This window comes from Temnothorax longispinosus, chromosome 7 (assembly GCF_030848805.1).
Source record: "Temnothorax longispinosus isolate EJ_2023e chromosome 7, Tlon_JGU_v1, whole genome shotgun sequence".
Taxonomy (NCBI): Eukaryota; Metazoa; Arthropoda; class Insecta; order Hymenoptera; family Formicidae; genus Temnothorax; species Temnothorax longispinosus.
The window spans coordinates 16,621,866-16,645,515 of NC_092364.1; the positions used below are offsets into that span (position 1 = coordinate 16,621,866).

At 40.8% G+C, this 23,650-nt stretch overlaps 1 protein-coding gene and 1 long non-coding RNA gene across 2 annotated transcripts in view; one reads left to right on the plus strand and one right to left on the minus strand.

The window, feature by feature from the left end:
- The window catches only part of LOC139816890 (Krueppel-like factor 6), a 315,297-nt gene extending 299,913 nt beyond the window's left edge, over nt 1-15,384 (minus strand). The window contains exon 1 of the mRNA XM_071784707.1: nt 14,155-15,384. Coding sequence (XP_071640808.1) covers nt 14,155-14,259 — 105 coding nt within the window. The 5' untranslated portion in view covers nt 14,260-15,384. The remainder of the gene's footprint in view (nt 1-14,154) is intronic.
- A 453-nt stretch (nt 15,385-15,837) lies between these two features.
- The window catches only part of LOC139816891 (uncharacterized), a 63,881-nt gene continuing 56,068 nt past the window's right edge, over nt 15,838-23,650 (plus strand). The window contains exons 1-2 of the long non-coding RNA XR_011733111.1: nt 15,838-15,978; nt 16,083-16,262. This is a non-coding gene — a long non-coding RNA (uncharacterized lncRNA). The remainder of the gene's footprint in view (nt 15,979-16,082; nt 16,263-23,650) is intronic.

A 23,650-nucleotide genomic window follows, 5' to 3' on the forward strand; every position in this document is an offset into this window, starting at 1 on the left:
GTAACAAAGATTTATGAAAAGTTTTTTATCATTTGCTAAGCAATGAGTGTATTCTGAGTTCATTTCAACATAACCAAGACAAACCGAACGCCCAGAGACAGATATATATACGTAGCGATTTAAAATTCAAAAATTGCGACAGATTATAATTGAGACATTTATACGGAATGTTTCAAGATATATCGATTGCAACCAAGTTTAATTAATGTAAGCGAGATATAAATCGCGCGACCTCGAATGAAGATCGTCGCAGGAAAAAATTTACATAAGACCTTCGGTCAGCGGTACAAATAAAGTACTTACATGAACTGCAATTTAACTTGCCGTTGAAAAATATTGAGAGTAATTCTTTTCTTGTGAATGATGCGGACTCTAAACACGTGTTTGTATCCGCGTACCAAAATTAATTGTCCCACACATAATCGCACGCATCGTACGCGCCTCGCCGATGATTAATACACGCGTCTAAGTTGTGCGGAATGCCCTCATCGCGCGCGTTGTAACGGCGATTAACGGCGCGACGAGCAGCCTTAATGTATTTACAGAGCTGAAACCCATTAACACGCGTCTGCCAGTTGTTAACGGCATGGCTGGTGTTGGTGTTGCCTCAACAAGGAACGACCTCGCGCTCCGCTTCCGCCCGTGAGAAAGATGCGTCGTTGTTGCAACCAAAAGACGCTGATCAAAACTATGGCCTGTATTCATAGTAAGATCTTATACATATATAAGACCTGACTATATGAACATCGGCCTATGACCTGACTTTTGCTCGAGTCGGCGGAAAAAATGTCTATCGATCTGCTTATATTATTGACAAATCTAATGCACTAAAATTAACGGAACTAAAATGACAAAATTATATCTATTATTCGTTATTTCTTTCTTTTGTCATTGAAGTTTGGAGAGTAATACATGTTAATATGAAGTAAAACAAATTTCTTTTAGATGCGAACTCTTTTCTTTTTGATAATTGATATAGTTCACTTTCCATATATTATTTAGACTATTACTAGTTTGTATTTTTATCTACTTGTTCAAAAAGGATTTTATTCAACAGTATAGCAGACATATAAACTTTTCTTTTTTTAAATCCTTTCAACTCGCAAATATGTATGCAGTATGCACAATATACCACGTTTCGTTATTAAAAGTTTCAGCTGTTTAATCAATACTCGTATAAAGATTATTTTGCAAGACTGACTCATCAGTAATAAATCAAATCAATTATTAATTAATCGCAAAACATGTTTAATAGCTTCTCGATGACTCATGGAAATTATCGTAATGATCACAGTTCATACATATTTCGAAACGGTTACACATCTTGATAGATTTCCCGTCACACAATCATGTATCCAAATGATACGTAGGTATATTACTATCAATCATGTTAAAATTCGCTTTTCCAAACTTGATAATCTAACTTTAATAAACACGGACAGCTGAGAGTGACTCGGTATAGAAACTATAGAGAGTTGCCACAAACATTTTTAATTATACTCCGAGCAAGTAAATTCGCGACTACTATATATGACACACGTAGAAATGGAAGTACAAGTTGCAGATAAGGAAGTACATGAAAACTTCAATCCGCATCTCTTCCAAGAGAAAGAGAGAGAAAGAGAAAGAAAGAGAGAGGGAGAATACGTTGGTCGAGCTTTTCCTTTGAGAGAAGTCTGCCGTCAGGATTACGACTTCATTCAAAATGTATCATCGTGTACGAAACTAAAATTAACGTCGAATCCCGACTCGAAGGGTCGCATTAGGGTTTTCGGCGTCGCAAGAGCGAAACGGTGGAGGATACAGGTGCGCATCGTTCACGGGATCAAAATTAAAACACAATCAAGCTAATCTAGTATTTCTCAGGAGCGTCAGATATCCGATTAATGATGAAACAGCTCGCAATACGTCGGCTATCGCCGCGCAGGTGCACGAGAGCTTGTAATTCACAACTCCCGTCTTTGAGTACGCGAAATGCCAAATAATCGATTATCGAATTATAGTACTATTACACGTAGCTTGCGATTTTGCATAGTTTATAGTTCGCGCGTGAGTTTCGATGGTAAACCGATGATAAGTAAATCGGAGTATGCGGCTGCGATTGCATTTCACCTGAATTTCGCTCTCGTGCTTGGATTTTGCAGCGATGATATTTGGAAACGTGACTTAAAGGCACCGCTCTAAACTTAGACGATGTTCTGTACTCTAAGCGCTAAGAATAACTTCAACGTGTCGCCGTGTAAACAAACAGCGGGTGTCTGATAAACTTTGAGAATTCTACGACACTCGCGCGTTAAATCTTGCAGTTGACTTTGTATCTATGTATATATTGCAGCTGCACGTGTCTTATAAGTCGCGCGAATCGATTTTTCTCCGGTTGTTGTTCTGTAAAAATATTTGTATCGAGAGCCTTTTTATCTTGTTTTCGATAAAAGTGGTAACCAATGCGACATATCCACCGTAAATTCGACATTTCTAGATAACGACTGAGCGTATAGCTGACCCTTGTGTAAGTAACAAATATTTAAGGACAAAGTAAACACATGTCTGCAGTTGCAGCATTACATTTCATTCCCAGAGGTATGTGAGTGCATGAGTCGAGATTTCATAGCAATAACTCTCTGGAAAACGACGTAAGCCACTTTTCCTTAAGTTAACAAGGGAAATAGATTGACAAATAAGAAATTACAAAGCTCTGCGCTCAAATTGCGCGGGTCGAGCTTTCATGTGCTGTATAATGGAACGTCATAGAAATTGTGTAAATATACTCGTCTAACAAAGTATCTAACAAAGTTGATTGTTAGTTGTTACGTTACACATGGTAACATTTTCATATTTCTATGAAAAAAATATGTAAAATGTATATAATAAGCATATAAAATCCTGAAAAATTTTACATAAAGTGTAAAAATCTATGTCTGATATATATTTTCGGAGATTCGTTTATGAGAAACGCAATGGTCACTACTTTATCTGTCATGCTTGAAAATTACTGGCAGAAAAATACGCGTTTTAAATCAATATGATTGGCCGAACATCAAACGGATAACATACCGGCATGCGGAATATCGCGGATTGTGCAACCGTGCGATTCGTGCGATTCGAGTCGCGAAAACAAAGATTTGTTTAAACGATGCACACGACATTACAGATGTATGTGAAATCGGAGCACACCACGATACTGACGAGCACGCGAGGCGTTAATGAATAAACTTTGCTGTATTTCAACATGTAATTTACAACGAACGGCTAACCAACTGACAACGCCGTTCTAACAACGGCTGTCTCGCACTGGAAAACCTAAACCCCCTTTTTGTTTACCGCGAATATCCTTAATATTCTTTTATACGGCGGACAAAGCGCAGGATGCAAAATTCACGACACGGAGAATGCAAAAATGCAAAGCGCGGTGTACCCGCGCACCGAGCGCCGAAAGAGCATGCAAATGTATTCGACGAGGGTATGGAGATTTGGAAGGAAAAATCCTGGGTCGATTTCATACATATACGCGAAATTAAACTTGCAATTAATGAAATTCGCACGTGTATTCATATCTGGATTTCAAATTTTGCCTGTAACACATAGGTATCCGCCATATCTCCACGATATAACACATGCACGAATAATAAGTATATGTGAAATAAACTGATTAAGCCATTTAAAAGCGTTCACAAGATACACTTAGCTGCGATTTGTTAATGAAACGTTACGATTGAAACTAGTGAAAAAGGTTATGAGTCAACAATAATGTAACCTAATTCATAGTCTTGTACTTTTCTCACTCGTGCGCTATTCAATGCAAAGTACGCGAGTGCGGAACAATACAACGATCGAGCTCAGTGAAGCGATAATCGTAACCGTTATCTGCGGCTTTCAAGCCAGAAGAGAGGATAATGTCTTTTTGTACTTTTCGTCGCCAGTGGATTACACGTGATTTAAATAGAATATAGTTACGATGCTCCGGTAAATAAGTTTGCTTCTTTTATTGTATGGATAATTATCTTAAAACGATAGAGATTTAATGCATAAACTCGTGGATGAAAAACTGATTCACACAATAAAACATGTCTCATTTTTCGAGAGAATAAAATGCAATCGTTCTAAAAGCATGCAATCAAAACAATAAACCAAAAACCCCGCCAAAAACTGAGTCTGAGCATGATGTCATGAGTGTGCAAGTTATCTGCAATATGCATTACATGTATTATAAATATATATGTATATAATAATGTGTATAATTAAATAGTTATTTAAGTATTATTTGTCAAAAATATATACCAAAGTTATTTCAATAAAAATATTGAACAACAAAATTGGACAATTTCTTACTAATAAAATAATATAAAATACATTTTTATACTGTACGATTGATATAATTTATCCTCGATGATTTATCAACTGCAGTCACATGTAGCAATGCATATCGTCACGCGTTTGCACGTATACTCGGCAAACAACTGATACTACGCGTCATGCGGGCGTTCGTCGATAAATTTTAACAAGATTATATGTCCTTATACCGCGCGCAAGTCGCGTATACCTGTGTGTGAATGTGTATACGGAAGGACCGCAAAATTTGTCAAACCGATCGAGCCCGACGGCGGGCCGAACGATGGACAAACGGGCGCGGAGAGGAGAACCAATTTGTTTTTATCGGTCCTTTGTTTCTCTTTTCGGTTTTGCGCCGTTTTCCCCCGCTCGCTGTTCCGTTCTCGGCGTTTCGTTTACCGCGAAGCCGCTCGTTCACGCAAAGCTCGTTAATTCGAGCGTGACTATCCGTCGGGCGAATCTTCCGCCGCCGATTGTACCACCGAAATGGTCAACTATTAACGAAAAGCGACCGTCTGTTTGTACTCGAGTTCTTCATCATTAAATGCCATCACTGTGTTTAAATTTCATCAACTGCATCAACGAACCGACTATAGCGTCCGTCCGTTGCGTCTAAAAAGTACTTAAAATAAAGAGCATTGACTGTTAATTCGATAGTTGTCAATTAAATGATGTTTTGACCGAGTATTAACGTTTTTTAATTGTCCCAAAAATATAGCAAAGAATTTTACACACAAATTTGAATAAATTGAAAGAAATTAGACTATTTTCAACGTCAACGCTTGTCTAAGCACTCTAAATTTAATTTCTAGCAAAAATCTCTCGAGATGTAATTCTTTCCGTTAGACATACTTTTTTATTAATTGCTATTATGATGTTTTATAAATGTGTAACAATATAGCAAGAGCGAGAGTTCCAAGAAGTTATAGTTCCGATACAAATCCATATTCGCGCAATCCAAAAATATTGAAAGATGCCTCGAACCGTACGCTCTAGTGATAGCGATTCGTGCGAGATAGTTATCTTAATTGGAAATAGAAGGTACGGATTCTCGAGGCAAGGTTTTTTCAGAGCACGTAATTTCTACCGCAGCTTTAGCGTACCGAGCGACCGGTTTGATCACCTGCATCGTCTTTTTCTATCAGCTTTCCCGAAGTTCCTTCCATCTTTCCCTAGCTCTCCGTTTCCATCTCTCTGTTTTATCGTCCGCTCTCGGCGAGAACGCGTACTTGTCCCGTAAGCAGTCGTCTTCCCGTATTTCCGGTTCTAACACTTTACCATCGACCTCCGTAACCCGGATCGCAAGATTAAACGTACGTGCATACGTCCTCTTCTTCTTCTGGCAAAAGGCTACCTTCCTATACGATGGGACTCACTATCATTCGACAGATCTACTTTACACTTTTATTGGCCAGGTACGATAATAAGTTCCCGGAGATAGAGCCTCGATTATCCACGCGGTATAACGATCCACGATAAATCCTCCGATAATGATAAATATTTCGCAATCTAACCGAGTAAGACGCATCCGCTACGCGCGTGCGATTTCAAAATTATCTCTCCTCATCACCCTCCCGCTCTTGTAATGACAGTAGGGTTAATAGATCCATCTTGCGGGTGACCCAGCTATGATGAACGAGGGAACGCGTCGTGCGTATGGCTCCCCAAACGTATCGCACGAACGAGCGAGTTGACGACGATCTTGTTCTGGCACACGCGCGAAACATAAAACGCGAATGCCTCGGCAGTGAGTGCACTAGCAGAAACTCAGAAATAACCGCCGTCGCCGCGTTCCAACCGGACTCGCTGCCGACATTTGCGCGCATCGCGCGTCGTTGCGAAAAGGAGAAAGGGAGCAACGCACGAACGTGATCAGCTACCGCTCGTGTCCGACGTGGCAACATTCCTTGTATATCCTGTCCGATAAAAGGAATTTCTTCTCTTAATATTGTCCCTCATCATTCTAACTCTTACGTATCATGCAGCGGAAATAAGAGAAGGAATGCAATCGCAATCCTCTAGTTTTTTAAATTGATGTAAGAAAAAATCGAAGGATAAAATATTGCATGCCTATATGAAATTTAAATTGAGTACATATCGTTAACATCAAACGTATACGTAGCTTTTTATAGTACATTCTTTAAAATAAAACCAGAATGCAATATAATTTGAAAAAAGTTGTATGAAATTTCTGCAATGCGTAAAAACGCCAGTTATTGGTTAGTACGTCAACATGTCAAATTAACAAATATTTTTTTAAAAATAATATATGTTAAAAATAATACACGGAAAAACATGTCGAAACATTTCAAATGAAAGCTATACGTTTTTACAGATCGATGACATAGTATTTACGACGTATATACGACCAGATTTCGCCTCGTGACGGAATCGACATCGCGGTATCGACGCGAGTTAGTGACAACGAACGCTAGGTGTCAAGTCTGCAGATTCCACAAGTGCCACCGACGGAGAAGACACGATCCGAAAAGGAGAATTGTGCCATCGAAGGTTAACAATGCCACGTTCCGCAGCCACGACGAGCTACAATGTGGCATTCTTTCGCATCACTCTCATGACGGCCCATTGTACAGACGGACTATTGTTTCTCACGTCATCGCGTGCATTCGCGGCGCGAACGCGGGAGCGACATAAGATACGAAAAGGCAAGAGGACGAGAAGCCGAATACAACCGGGATCATACGCGTACCAGTTAGAAACAGAAGAGTTACGTCAGGCCTATTCACCAAAAATATCTTTGAGTATTAGCATATTTGGAAAGAGAGAATAGAATCGAGAATAAAGTCAGTTGATGAAACTAAATAAACAAATATGTAAGAAAATATGTCAATAAGATATGCGAAAAAATATAAATGATTATATAGAATTATAAACATGACAGAATAATTACACATACATAATTACGCGAGGTGGAAAATTCCAGATATTAGAGGTTACTCAAAAAAAAAATTATGGAATGTAATTCCATGTATGTAATATATGCCCCATATTACATCCACGCTTAAGCCTTAAGTTTTCAAATATAAAATTCTAATTATATAAAAAGAAGTTCAAATTGAGCAAAGTTATACAGCCGAGAAATAAATTCTTCGCTGGAGTCGTTTCAATTTAATGTAAGAAAGTACGATCATCCCGTCTTACATTAAAGATAAATCTTATAGAAAAGGAAAGAGAGGAAGAGAGAAGAAAAAAAACTTCGAAACTTGATCGAGTCGCTCACTCGCTCGCTCGTCAGACGCTGTTTAAAAGCAGCCGCAGTCTTTTGCATTCTTTTCGAACGGTTGAAGCACTGACACTTACCGCACTGAACCGACTTCCTGAAGTACAACTTCTCGAGAATGCGCAAGAACGTGCCGCGTCATAAAAACCAAGTCTGTCATCGAGCCACACGATATACAATACGTTGAATTATTTTACCATCAAAGTTACCAAACATATAATAGCTAAGTTCTCATTAATTTATTTTTCCAGGAACACTAAATAAAAGTTTCTATATTGCAACTTGAATATAAAATCAATCGATATTGTATTTTTTCGTGAAAAATATTACTTGATAATTTAACGACAAACGTGAAAACAAATCCAGTATTTTAATTTTTCGGGGCACAAATAAAATTGCACTTCCCTGGAAAAGCGTTGTATCGAAAATATTGGAAAAAATATTCCAATGCTTTATATCTTTTCGAATTAAATAAAACTAAGCATGTGTTTGTGTTTTTAATTCATACTATTTTAAATCAGATAAAAGTTACTCTGCCCCCGATGAACATTGTCGCACCAAAAAAATAAATCAATTTGTCTATTATAATTTCCATGAAAACAAAATCGCGTATTGCCTGGTACGATATAACCATCGAATATCGAAGTATAAGCAACATACGTGTAGTAAACGTAAAATCGTATGAAAATTGATAATCAATTGTCGTGTATTAGGGAAAACATTGTCAGCGATATATATGCACGACACAGAATTGTGAAACATATTCGTGTACCGAAGCGGATCGTAAAATGTCACACGGACGAAGTATGTCGTAATGCGATGCGTCAAGTTAACTCGTGAGTGAAGAAATGTTAACTGGTTAAATGAGATAAAAAGAGAACAGGAATAATAGAGAGAAATAGAGGAACAAGGACAAATAGGAAGAGTGAAAGAGAAGAGGAAAAAAACACATTGCCAATGCGAGCGTCAGAGGCATATAATTCACGCGCGCCGATGTTTGTACCGGTTCCCGTCTAGGATCATTGAAGCTTTTACGCGCATTTTACACATAGTCGTAAAATGCGGAGGTTGTACGACTAGATCGTTATGCGAAGGCGATTATATCGTGCGCGCGCATCCCGGTAAACAGGCTTGCGCTAAATGTATTTATTTGGTGACGAAGGTGAAGCATACGCGTTTTACTAATGTGCAGACAAGTTTTTGGCTCGGTAAATCGCAAAAATCGTGGAAAACAATCAGCGCGACTTGCCGAATGGCGCCAGAATCCAATCTGGGATATTGCATATAGTGCCTCGAAAAGGAGGAAATTTTAATTCACGGCATATCTGTCTATGACAGAATCGAGTACCGGGCACGAACGTTATATAAATATTGAATTTCGATGTATATCGACAACCTGTTTGGATGTGATCCTCCAATGCTGTCATTCGTACAAATACTTTAGTATGAAAATTATAACGTTATAGACTTCACACAACAAAGTCGCACTTATTTTTTCAAATAATAATTAGCTCTCTCTCTCTCTCTCTCTCTCTCTTTCTCTCTCTCTTCCGCACCGATAAATCTCATGATCTTTATTTTACGACGTCTGCCGCAATTAACTTTCAAAATCTTTTATTTAAGAATATACTTAATAAAATATTTAATGAAATATCAGAGTTTCGTTAGGATTTAGAACTTATCACAAGATACGAAATATGAAAAATGCAGAAGAGGTAAGATAAATGTACCAATGTCGGGACACTTAAGACCTATGTCTGGAACACCTTTATCATTTTAGTTTTTAAATAAGTATAGATAACGCGAAAAAATCAAAGATAAAAATATAATACAAGAAAAATATGTTAACATTATAACTTATTTAACTAAAATGATAAAAATGTCCAGACATAGGTACGTGTCCAGGAATTGGTACATTTACCTTAAGTAGCGAGATATTAGATTTTCTTACAATTTATAAAAGAAGTAAAACATTAAAAAATCGTATAAAAACAGAATTATTACGAATAAATATTCTTGTCGCGACGAATCCGCAGTATCAGTAGCGGCGAGGGAAACGCGCGTTGGCGTATCTTCCGCAGCCACAGAACTGTCTCTCAGGCTGAGTAATAACTTCCGCGATGTTAAATTCGATAGCAGCTGCATTGCTGCATGCTTTGCGCATTTAAAACAATCGCGTGCAATTACGAACCTTTTTACTGCGACGTGTCGATATCGAGAAAAAATTTTGCCATGAGAAAACCTCGTATCGCGACAGGGTACAGACCGATAAGCTCAATCACGGATTTATACTATATTAGAATTAATGACGTTTATGGTAGTTTTACTGATGAAATAAATGCATGTGTATAACCCGCTAGCCAAAAATATTTCACCATTATACTGTCTAGACATAAACGTTAAAAACCAAAGAGAAATAATGGTCTATATTTCAATTTTTCATACACAAATGAGATATGAGCTGGTGAGTTTTCACAGGAAAAAATCATTAAAAATCTCACATTGCCAGATATAAAAAAAATATAGCACATGAAGTCTACATAGAGAATAATATAGAATAATATAAATATAATATAATAGATATATAATATGTAAATATATAATATAATGGAGAATAATATAAAGAATATATACCGCTCAATTGCTGCAATGATGACATAATTGAAAAAACAAAATTTTCCAGAAAAGAGTTCGAATGTTTTGAATCATTGAAATTTTGTAATATTATTTTTAAATATGATTTTGATGTAATAACCGATTGTGGAGAAATAAAAATATTAGCCCTTCAATCAGTGTATTAAATTCTCACCGTTCTTTTGCAAATTCAAAAATGACAATTTTTTAATTATACCGTTGTTGTAACAAATGAGCGACATAATACCTATACATAAGGAGAGGGAGAATATATATGGAATTATTTAAAATTATTGTACTAATTTTTGAGTATGTATAAATATAGTAATCTCACCATAGTACGTAATACTTGTAGAGTGTGAGTCCTTTAAAAAAGAAATTACAAATCGGCTCTACGTATAGAACGTATGTAGATAGCGACAGGATGCCTGGGCATACACGGCATCAGGCCGCTTTGTCATGCGTAGAGATATAACTGATGTCGAAACAGTTTGATGGACGAGATCGCGTAAAGTTCAAAATACAAAAAACTCGGGACGAAGCACCTGTCAAATCGCATTATCGGACACTGTCGACACGTGCATTGGCGCCATATGCCTCGCATGATCACGCGGTTACGCGAAATATCGATGCGCGACGTCGTGTATTGTTTATTCTTCCTTTCCCTCGTTTTTACGTGCTTTTTCCCCGCGCGATCCAGCGATGATAAGCGGCACTCGGTCAAACGATCGTACGAGTAATTAATGACAAACGCCTCGCGCGCCAGCGGTTTTCCGTTAGAAAAGCTTGGAGACATTCAATTAGGCAACTCGCCAATCGCAAACCGAGCGGGAGCGAGTCAAACGTACGAGTGCCAAGCGATCGATCAAAATTTTCTTGCGATAAACGTCCCCTTACTCGTTCGTAATCGGGAGAGCTACGACTCTGCTGCAATATGCAAATTATACGAAGGCCACACGCAAGAAAGATATTTATCAATATTTTACTTTTTCTTGCATTTCCACACACATACTACAGTATAACAAACAAATTAATCAAGTTTGTGCATTGCGTCTGTTATTTTATCAATATTTAAGTTCTCTTAAAAAACCTTTTTTGACATTAAATTTATACAATTATAAAAGTCTCTGGAAATAGGTGATATTAATGAATATTTACGCGTACGCGTAAAAATCATTGTTCAATGATACTAACTTTTTTAAAAAGTAATTTTGGAATCAATTATGTTCCTTATCAATTATCATTTTAAATAACTATTTCAGACTCATGATAAATTATGTACCTCGAAAATCAATAAAAATAAGTTAAGATACACGCGGATTTTTCAATTTAACAATTGATAATATTCAATTAATATCGCGAATCAAGAAGCGGACGTTTCATCTAATTGGCCAAAGAATTGACGGACGAAAGAAATTCGATGCCGACAAGTCGTCCCGATAAACGGTTCAAATCGATGCCGCTTGAGGGCAACGTTACCAAATAAAGGGTTAAATGGATCACGACATCGTATTTTCTCGTAGCGGCGGAACCTGAAAAAGTGCTTGCGATATACTGTTACCACACCGGCGCGGCGCGGCGCGCGGCGCGGTAGAAAGGGAGAAAAAAAAACGCACTCTACTGCCTCAGATATTGAATGGGGAACGAGTGCCGTCCCTCTTACGCCGGCCGGCTCCAGAGTAAGGTCATTGCACACTCGTAAACAAACAGGACGCGGAGCGGCGTCTATAGCGAATACCCGTGCGCGTCACTGAACGTACACGCCGATCTAATGCGGCCTTGGGCTTCCCGAGCCGAGCGAGATTTTGATGTCTGCCTTTTAAATTCCGGGAATACATCGTGCGCGCACCTCACGATCGATCATCCGACGAACTCTGCAAATTCCCAACGAGATGTTAACGTGTACGACCACGTCGAACTTTACGGCAAATTCCTCGGTTCTAATTTGAAGTATATACCTATTCTCTCCTCAACCAGAATATCAGGGACATCGGTGCTGTCGATGTTAAAAGCGAGCGTAAAAAATTCTTGGCTTCAAAAATAGAGAGAAATAAAAACTATGTTGCTCAAAAGGAAATTTTAAGCTTGCTTTACCTCGAGAAATTTTAATTTGACAGTTAATTATTATCATAAAGATATCATTAAGGAGGCATAAATCGTGACTCAATATTTGACGTTTTGAATTAAATCGATTCCAAGAAAGTTCGTCATTTTTTTAACGCGATTGAAGTATTATGTACGACGGTTTATGATACGTGCATCTCAAACGTTAAATTCGTTAAATAAATCTCCAAATAAATGCACACTTAAACTAAAAAGTCAAAGAACTTGGAAGAATAAATAGATGTTAAAAAAAAATCTTCTCCATAACGGATTTTAAAAAATTAGAAACATTAAAACGCGGTGAATCGCGTGCGACGATAAGATAGTTATAAATTATTATTCGTACTAGCTATAATTACATAAATGGAAGAACCATTAGTTACCATTCGGTATCCGATTTCGAACTCGATACACTAATAAATAAATAAGTCCATAGTAAACTGGCCGCTGATATATTCTGTGAGCGTATCATAAGTCCGTAAACGTACACAGCACAATCGGGTCTTTAAACCCGATTGACATACATTTAAAGCGCTTCTCAGTCCATAATACATTCCCTTTAACGATTACACGTTGAATCGAAAGATTAAATGACGTGACTCCGAAATCCGATATATTACAAGCATTTACGAAAGTTAATTTAAAAAAAAATGACGTAACTCGAAGTTGGGAGCGCAGGTCGCTTTAAATTTCTCACGCAAATGAGAGATAATTCCACATCCATTACGTATTCATAATGGTTTTCACAAAAATCTAGGACCGCTATGTTGAGAATAACAATCGCGATTGATATATGAAACATACTTATATCATATCACTCGACCTATTTTATCATGATCCCGATAGACACGATGTAACGCGAGATTTATCGCGCCGTTAAAGTCTTTGCACCGGAAGAGCCCGGCGATCGTTCTTGCGCGTTATCGCAATTTCTCGTTCGCAGGTTTTCGCATCTTGACAAATGTCACGCTCGCGCGAAGAACGGCGAAGGATCGCGCGGGAGGGACGAGGGTCAACGTACCACCGTTTCCATCGCGATGTCGGCAAATCTTACGGGCCGGCGCATTCGCGCGGTGCGACAATTTCCGTTTTTCCGCGTACGCGAACGCTTCTCTGAAACGCGCGGCGGGCAGCAGGCAAGCATTCGACATCGGCCGCGACGAGAAGGTCAAAGGTCACTAACCACGATTCGTAAACGAAGCTAAACGGCGCGGCGGCGGCGCCGCGGCGGTCGGCTTGCTCGAAACGCGCTCGGTAGGGAATGAATGAATGAACGGGAGGAAAGGAGGGAGACAGTATATACCTACCGAACCCTCCTCTGCTTTTGTCCCCTTAAAGAGGTAATAAATAGAAACATTCGACAAACTGTCAAACAGCGAAAGCCGGTTTGGGGAGCGCCGCCGGTATTCTATACCGCATTAGTACAACTTTTGTCGGCACGTGGCACCGTATTGTTACACGGCACCCTAATTCGGCGCTAGATTATCCCGTCTCGGCTCGTATCGACTTCCTTAACGTTGCGCGTGCAAGAAAAGTTCTAAATTATCTCGTAAATTATCTCCTTCATCTCTCCGAGGAGAAAAACTCGAAAAGGTCGAAATTGTCGCTCGAGAGTTAATTAGAAACATCGTTTGCGATAACAAGGAGAAATATGACACGCCGCTTTACGTATATTTAACGCGTACAAAATTATTATCTTATCTATACAGGTTTATGTCTCGCGATATCTTTTAACAGTCTTTAAAAGACCCCGACGAAAATCGATAGGGGGGATAAGGCAGCGCGCGGCAACCTGCCGTTCGATCGATTCGCGATAACGGGTTGAATGAGCCGCGGTGTGTCCATACCTGTTGCCAGTGATCCTCGAGCGACGGCTGGGCCGAGAAGTATCCGGTGTCGTGTATGTCCTGCAGCTCTCGAAATATATTGCCGCTCGGTAGGAGCGTATCCATGGCTACGCGCGGCTGCGAAAGTCCTCTCCGCTTCGGTCTCCTTCTTCAAGCAGCAGGTGCCCCACACACACGGAAACGCAGCGGCGGCGGCGGTGGCGGTGGCGAGCCCGCGTAAGCGTAATCTCAAACTGAACCGAACCGAGAACTGACCCGAGAACGAGAACGATGTATACTGACCGGACACAACTCGCGTCACTCGCGCGACGAGATACTACGAACTCGATTCACTGAACGCGTCCCGGACGCACGCACGCACGTAAACGTAGTAGCGAGTAGCGGCGAGCGCACGTGCGTATCATCGGGGAAGAGGCGAGAGCCCTCCCCACCACCGTATATAGAGGACGCGAGAGAATGCCGGCGGCGAGCGACGAAGCGACGAGCGGAGTAGCGGAGACAGACCCCGACGGAGCGCGCGTCGCCGCGAGGATCCTGGGACGGTTATGGAATCGCGTGAAATTCTCCGCCGCCACACTTCCCGATAACGGCTCCCGATACCCGCCGGTGTCCGCGGACGCGCGCACTTCTCTCTCTCTCTCTCTTTCTCTCTCTCTCTCCTATCTCTCTTTCACCCTTTCCTCTTCTCTGTACCTGTCGCGCGACGACCGAGGAAGAACTGTACCCGCCGCGTCGTCCCTGCCGCTTGTTATCGTAGCCGGACGCCGCTAACTGCCGCGCGGCGAGAAAACGCGAAAACGACCGAGGGGGAGGGGGAGGGGAAAAAATCTCACTGCGAACAAGGCATCACTCGTGCGGCTCGACGCTCTGTCTGCTGGCGTCGCGTGCACGTCTCACCTGCGACAGTATTCATCACACGCGGGGAGGGAACGCGGAGGGGGGAAGACACGCGGAGCAAACGTCAAAATGCCGGCCTGAAGTCGTCCGTGGCTGACTGCCGGGTTTCCCGGGGGCCTCCCTCTCTCGCTCCTCGCTCTTACTCTCTTGCTTCTTACTTCACTTTAGACATCCATCCGCGTCCGCGCGCGCGGTATCTCGCTGCGCGTTTAACTCCCGACGACGAAAACTCGCGCATTCACTATTAAAACGGCGAAAACACACACGCGCCGGGCCGTCCCTCTCTATATATCTCCCGGCTCCCGGCTGCCGTTCCGCGTATCGTACTCGTCGCGTAGCCGGCTTTTATCTGTCGCGCGCGCGCCGAGATCTCTCGACGCCGGTTCTCGCGTACTCCGCCAACTTCTCACCGTACACCCGGATGAGATCTCCGCGATACTGCGCGTATCACGATTCTCGCCCGCGCGCGTCACCGAGGGGGGGTCGGAGGAAACGCAGGGGGTGGGGTAAAACACCTTTGAACGAGATACTCGACACTCCGTGATAGGGACCCGGCGAATATCCCCGACCGCTAAACACGCACAGACTCTTCCGCGCGAGTGTCGAAGAGTAACTGACGTTCCTCACCGTAACTGCCTGCGCGAGGAGGCCCGAGCCCGGCCGAATGTTGCCGAGCGCGCGCGAGCCGCCGGCGAGTCGTACCACTGTAAACGGCCGTGCGCGACGCCGCGGCAGCACTGATCGGTGACGTCGCGACGCCGCGCGGCCGGGTATACTTACGTGCGTGTGCGTTAGTGTGTGCGCGAGCAAATGAGGCACCGACGCGAACGAAAAAAAAGGCAAATTTGTTTGAAAGGAATTTACATCGACGACTATTTGCTGCGCTACGTCGTACGTTCACCGTCTTCACCGACACCTCCGCGTCAGGTTGGTACTCCTACCAGACAAAATCGGAGTAAAGTATGTATATCGAAATTAAGGGCTGTTTAGGGGTTAATTCAGTGCTCTGTTTGATTTGTTTCTGACCTTAGTGCTCGAGCTGTTTAACGGACATTTTCGTTTGACAGAAGGGGGTGCTAAATTCGTACCGAGCCATCATCCCTGATTTAAAATACGTACGAAAGTAAAAAAGTAGATACCACGAAATCCATCGACGTTCTCAACTTTCGACGGTGTCGACGAAGAAGGGAACGGATCTGAATAGAAATAAGGTATACGTACGTATGCGATTTATAAACATGTTTATTTCAATCCGCCGATCAAAATATCAAAATATATGCATTTCCGAAAATAAACGAGCGCTCGCAGACAATTAATTTTCGTCATTACATAAATGAAATAATCAATGTCACATAAATTTCCAAAGGCTCTTCTTTTACATTGTGCGCATTTTCACACATACGCGTGAAAATGTATATCAATTTCCAATACACATTTTAAAATAATTTAATTCTTCATATGCAGAAAATAGAAATATTTCACAATGTTACGATAATAATATAATTCTGGAAATTTTATCGCGGAATTTTTTTTATTTCGCGGGATATAACCTGAGAGTATTTATGTAACTAAAAAATGCGCAAAATAAATTCTTTGCTGGTTTTGATGGTTTCTTTACATTATTCTCTCAGCAGCGAGGAAAATTTTCCATAATTTGCGCTTTAATTGCACAATTCTGCAAATGATTGTATGAATCGGACATCATTTCAATCGCAGCATTGTAGCTATTATCTTCGCAAGCCGATTCATTCGAATTACGCATATAGGCAATATGCGCTTCGGATTTCCCATTCAAGCGACAGCACAGTAAAGGTCGCCTATAACTTATGCATCTATCTTACTTTCACAACGTGGCCAATGTGGATCGACCATTCAGGTTTCTAGTTGCAATTTTGCGCGCGAAAGGTTTGCAGCTGTTTCATTTATTGAAGACAAATCTGATCAAAAAAAGTATTAAAACCGGATAAAAAAAAGCTATCAAAAAAATGCTTTGCGGTATAAATACGTGAACTTATTTTTTAGTATTTTGATATCTATATTATTCTTTTCGTAACCAATTAATGCGTTATTGAATTAATAGCGTAATTTCGCGATAACTTCAGATGCAGTTATAAGAAATAAATGAGAACAAACACAAGTGTGTTTGACATTTGTTCTATGTATCTGGCACATGCTTTATCTTTTGCAGCTCTTTCTTATTACGTGATACACATCTTTAATGCAACGCGTATATGAAAAAGAAGCTTAAAATTATATTTCACGAGCAGTAATCTCGCGAGCTTGTCTTTAAGCCGACCTAACCGAAAGTCGAAGGTTTACGTTTGCATAAACGTTTAGATTTAACAGAGAGAAACGGGCTGCTCGTTCAGCGAATCGACTACGAGAAATGCACAAGCACGGAGCACACGAACGCGAATTATTTGCAAATGAATAATCGCTCGTGAGTCAACCGAGAGAACCGAGAAAGAGGGAGAGAGGGAGAGAGAGAGAAACGAACGCCTTGTGTCGCCGTAAATGATTCATAGATTCTGCGTGTTCGTTAAAGCCTTTCTGTAGACGCTGGTGCAGCACGCGGGAATGCCAGATTAGATACGTAAGCAGCGTTTATGGCGAATGGAATTAGAAGACTAACCGCGCTTATCGGGCGCGCTCGTACTTCGTTTCCGTTCGAGCTATCGCCGTTCAACTATCGCCGCGTCGGAGGCTGGCCGCGTGACTCAAAAAGTATTTTTTTAATCGGTTATTGTGTGTGCATTCGAATCGCTCTGTTTGCGCGTCTGATGTTTCTCCCGCGCGCTGCACAAAGCGCGCATTGTATAGGCGCCGTTATATCGGAGCGTATAGTATATCGAAAGAGTTTCGGTCGTATTGAACAATGGCTTGGAATCGATATAGCGCCGACTCGATCAATAATACTGCCGATATTCTTGGAAATTGCATTTTTTTCGAGCTTTTAAACGATAGTTCCTCTGAAACTAACTCGATCGCGAAAGATGTACACATTCGAGGTAAGTTACCGTGTTATATACTTTTATCACTGGTTCGTTTTTGTAATTAGAGAGCGCATTTTATACATCCCAAATAACTCGGAGGAGACAAAGTTCCTTCTCGGAACATTTACCTTGAAAGTTATTTTGCGTCCGCGAGTACTGCAGATATTATCTGCTTTACGAAATTGCGAGCGGAATGTATAGCACTGCGTCGGAACCTGACCTCGCGCAACCTCTCAACTTCGGCATCGTTTTCCGGATATATTTCTTCGCTCAGTGGGTTAAGACGCCCGGTACCATAAACATGGCGGTCGCAGTTGGACCCAAGCCCAGCTCTCGAAAAGCTTTCTTGTAGCGGGAATATACAGTAGCATGTCGATTTTCGCCGCGGAACGAGTCGACAGGATGTTTGTTAGACACAAAATGACTCTCTCTCTCTCTCTCTCTCTCTCTCTCTCTCTCTCTTTCTTTCTCTCTCTCACGCGCGGCGCATGTCCCGATAAAACGATCGACCGGGGTATCCGAGGCCATTAACATATTAATTCAATTATTCAGTTTAGAACGATATATTACGCTGATCGATGTTTGTAAACCGTATTGCATTTCTAGCATGAAACGTTGCGAACATACGCAAATAATTTAGCGGGATATGGAACGACGACTTTCAACTCTCCACTGATCCGAGTTTAAGTGGGAAATAAAGCGATATGATAATGCCATGATATACAAAATATTGCGGGAATGCGGCAACTGGCATAGAAAAATCGTTTCTTTTTAATATATAATTCAGAGTTTTATTACAAACATTATATAAATTAATTACGAAATTAGCATAGTATATTCTTTATAACTGATATTGTGTTTCTGTGTGTGTGTCCCAATTATTACTTTACATAATTAAATAATAACGTTATTGATTCAGCCTAATTAAATGAATATTTTCTTATAAAATTTGTAATTAAAAAGCATAGAAAATGGTATTTGAGAGTAGCAATCAAACTTTTAGAAATCCGTGCGATTTTGAAGGAAATCCTACAGAATTACAAAACATTTCGTTGAACGAGACTTAACGAGACTTATGTCGCCTGTAGTTTTCCTGTAACATAAGTTTCCTTGTCTCTATCATTATCTGCATACCGCAAACCAAGGTTAATAACAGCCACGTCGCCGATATTTGGCGCACGTTTCCTTCATACGCTACGCCGCGCCGGTAGTTTCGACGATCCGCGTCTTACAGAGCGTAAGAAACGCGCTGAGAATGACGTAATCCCGATTACATAATGCCACGGCAAACGTTCGCGCGTAGTACCAACTATTCGTGTCAACTATTATTCTTCGAACGACCCTCGGCGTAGCGTCGTTGTCCGCGTTGCACATTCGCACATCCTTGGAACTGGAATTTATGGGACGAGGTCGCGCATAGGTGCCCGTCGTAGCATTTAGGATTTTGTTCGACGTCGCGTCCACAACTTTGCGAAACGGTATAGACGACATTATAGTGGCGAGCGGAGCGTATTGACGGCACTCGCGTCTCTCGCGTTGCAGGAAGTGACGGCGATTATTATTATTAACGAGAAGATCTCTCAACGAGAAGATCCTTAATCTCGTAATCCTATCGCGCGCGCCAGATGACTCCGGTAAGTCGTGCTGAAAATTTACGCTACGGATTCCGACAAACGCGGAGCGACAACCGACGACGACGACGTCCCTAAGCTCTTGGAACGTTTCCCGAAACTTCTCGCGATCGGAAGGCTCGTCTGTTCGATAATCCACGAAAGAGACATCGAAGATATATTACTGAATCGGGAGTTACACACGCGATCACTTGTCAGTCACGTTTCTATAGAAATACTATGTCGCGTAGTCACATCACAACACGAACGAGATTGTATTTACGCTTGATAATTCTCGTTTACGCTTCGATGCTTGAAACGCTCCGCATGTTTCCGGTTAATATTTGCGGCGATTGTAGTATTTTAATGGTGTTTGTAAAAAAAATTATTATTTACATTACATGTTGTCGTTTGAAGGAGATTGAAGAGTGTTCTTGGGAACGTACATCTTGTATTTTTCCGCAAGCGCAATAGAGATTGCTGACACGCGGAAGTCGGTATTGTAGGAGCGACCCTTGTGTTTACGAATTTAGGCACTATAACTTTGACAAAGCCGCCGATTTAGGGAACCCTCTTCTTCACTCGATATAATGGAGGACGATGGACTATAAGAATCTTTCTGAACGTGCGTGTAAATATTCCCACGAGCGGGGATCATGGCGAAATTAAGGAAGCCTACGATACACATTCCTCAAGATGATGCATGAGACGGATTATAACCGATAAATCCTAACATGACAATTTTTACGCGTTACTGGCGAAAAATTTCTCGCCGTACGAGCAATTCATATTGTATATGATCGTCATTGATCTTCTACAACTATTCTCTCTTTTGATTGCATTCATCTTATTAGTTTTATTTGCTATTTTTTTCCGAAATATTAAATGCTTTATGAACAATAAATATTATACCATCATTATATTAAATATTATATCATCAAATTAATAATATTATTTGTTAGATACATATTTCGTAAATAAAATTTTGATAAAGTTTATAAATTGCTACCTATTAAATCAATATTTAACTACTAATATGCACTGAAATGTTTTCTGAAAGACTATTTTAATTATAATAAGTAATTTGCCGTATAACATTCTATGATTTTTTTGTAGACATTCAACCAGATTCTATACAATTAATACTAGAAACGACGTTATAAAAGCAAAGCAAATTTTTACCCTCAGCATTTATTCTATATATATAAAATCCTATGGTTAACCGCGTCTTTATGTTACTCCGTAAGGGTGTATTTCCCAAGACTTCTTCTAGTGGTCCATTAAAGCTCAAGGAAGCGGACTGATGAAATCGTGAAACGCAAAACCGTGCTATCTACCGTATAGCGTATTACTACCTTCAATTACATTGCACGTTTGGAGCTTATCTTAAGTAACAATTAAAAAAGAAAAGGTAGAAGATCAGGCTAATTGTAAGAGTAGACCGCGCGAACGTATGATCAGTTAAGAAAAAATCCAGAGAGTACTATTTAGCTGAGATAAGTTTGCACGTGTACTGCTTATGGAAAGAATTTCAAAAATTTATGGAGAATCTAAAGATACAAACACGTGACGTATATAAAAAAGGTTATATTCTCTTTTAAATATAAATTTATTATCAATATTAGGAAAGCTTCTGTAATGTTATCTGCGGCAGAACATGTCCTCTCATTTGTAGTTCTATGCGAATATTATCGTTAATTTACATAGAAAGAATAACACCCCCATCAGAAAGGTATTTTACTATTTTTATTATGTTTATTCTTACAGATAACTTATGGTAAAATATATTTATATGATTCGCTGTATTCCTGTTTGGTTAAAAAAAAAACAGGCGAGAGGAATGATATATGGTTATAACGTTATACTTAAAGAAACATAAACGTATCTTTTCTATTCCCGTAATACAGAAATATTGGAGCCGAAGTAATATATTAGCGATATTTCTGAGCTCGAATCTTATCCCTCTTATTCGAATCGTGGCACGCGTTATATATATACCACCAAAACCTTCGTCACATGAAACGTGCCCGGTTTCTCGACCAACAACACACCCACGCCTACTCTACGATCCTTCATCTTTATAAGCGAGAGTTAAGTTTAAGGGTAAAGCAAACAACCCTTGAAAGAAGTCGCCTACGGTTTGATCGATGCGCGATCCTATAATACTTGGCCATTTGCTTTTTGAAAAAATACAACTGCGTTCGTAAGCAAAAATAAAAAATATTAACAGTAAATATCATAAAATGATTGTATAACAATAAAAAAAATAATCACAAAAAATACAAGCGATTTGTTTTAAAAGTAATTTTGAAAAATTTCGAGCCTTACGTAATCAAATGCGGTGTTCTAATTTCTGTATGATTTTAGAAAATAGTACAGCATTCTTTTAAATGTCACAACGCGTATAGTTTGAAAATTAAATTGATATTGAAAGATGAAAATTAATTCCATGGAGTTGCCGTAGCCAAAGTTCTTACATCGTTCGCTTTTCCATGTTCTTCGTTGCCACCAGACATATTAGCAAGGGTAAAAGATGATAATTCATAGTAAGAATCAATCAAAAAAAGCAAAAAAGAGTATGCTTGGCGTCCCCGATCGATCGCATCGATTTTGCTATCCTCGTTCGTTCGGTTTACATATCCAATTTGGAAGAGTCGAAACTTCTTGTGGGTTCTTTTTTCAACGTCACTTTCATTCGCTGGCGGATGAAATATTCGGATGTTTTATCAGTTATTTCCGCGCTCTCTGGCATTTCGGCGTTTTGCCTCGCTGACCCAGTCCGACATTTTTGCTTCGCGAGCGCCGAAACTATTCTTATGTTCTTCCTCGGTATTTTCCGTTGTGCCCTGATATAGTATATCCGCCGCAATACAACCGCCCCGGGGATAAGCAAATCCCGTCGCCCCGTTACGACCATATACAACGATACGCGCCACTGCCACGAAAGTGAATTAACTTTATATTAGGCTGCGGCGGAAGATCGTCGTTACTTTAACCCCAACACGAGCGGTTAGAACCCGTGCCAAACTTTTTTTTCGTTCACGAGAGAAGGAGAAGGGTACGGAAATTTCTCGGCGATATAAGATATCTCAGGGGATATCGTGCAATGGGAGGAAACCCGGGGGTCGGATCCTTTATCTCGACTCGCCGCAAAGACGACTGGTGAGTGGAGACTGAAAGGCCGGGATGTAGGAAGAGAAAAAGGAGCGCGCCCGGCACGAAATTTCACTTAGGCTCTTGTCGGGGGAGACAGAGAGAGAGAGAGAGAGGTTGGGTGGGAGGGGATGAATTGCGAGGATGAGTTGCTGTGAGTATTCCGGGGTCGACATCGCGCCGGCGTACGTACCGCGCCGCGTGTTTTCCTCGTGTATATCTCAATGCCACGAGCGGCACCGAGCTGCGGCAAGGAAGGCGAAAAACAAGCCGGCAAGAAAGCGCGCTTTAATGGACGAAACGAGTTTCCAGCCACATGGAGCGCTATTGCTTCCGCCTTATTTTCCGCTCCTTTCGTCAACACCCCCTCCGCTACGTCGTTCGCTCGCTCGTCGGTTTACGCTGGAACAACACTGATCACGTCGACCTATCCACTTCGAGCCACATCTAACCATCGGGCTTCTGAAGTTTATGCGCTTCTGCACTGCCAATGCAACCGGGAAAGAGAAAGAGAGAGAGAGAGAGAGAGGCCGGAGGAAAAACACAAGAAACAAGAGACTAACTTCATTTGGTTGCGAAATGGGTATTCCGCGAACGGTGATCGAACCGAGAGTACAACGGGAAGCCACCGGGATAATGGTATTCCGCGGGAATCGAGAGAGAAACCGCACGGCTGCCGATCGAAAACACATCGGGACGAGAGATCCATATGCAATCCCGTGAATATTGATAATGCTGATATCGACTGTAATATATTATTCGGCGAGGGGCGTGCGTGATAATATTTTACACGTGGCGACTTCATATTTTATGCAAAAGGCTGTAAAACACAAGCGGCCGCGA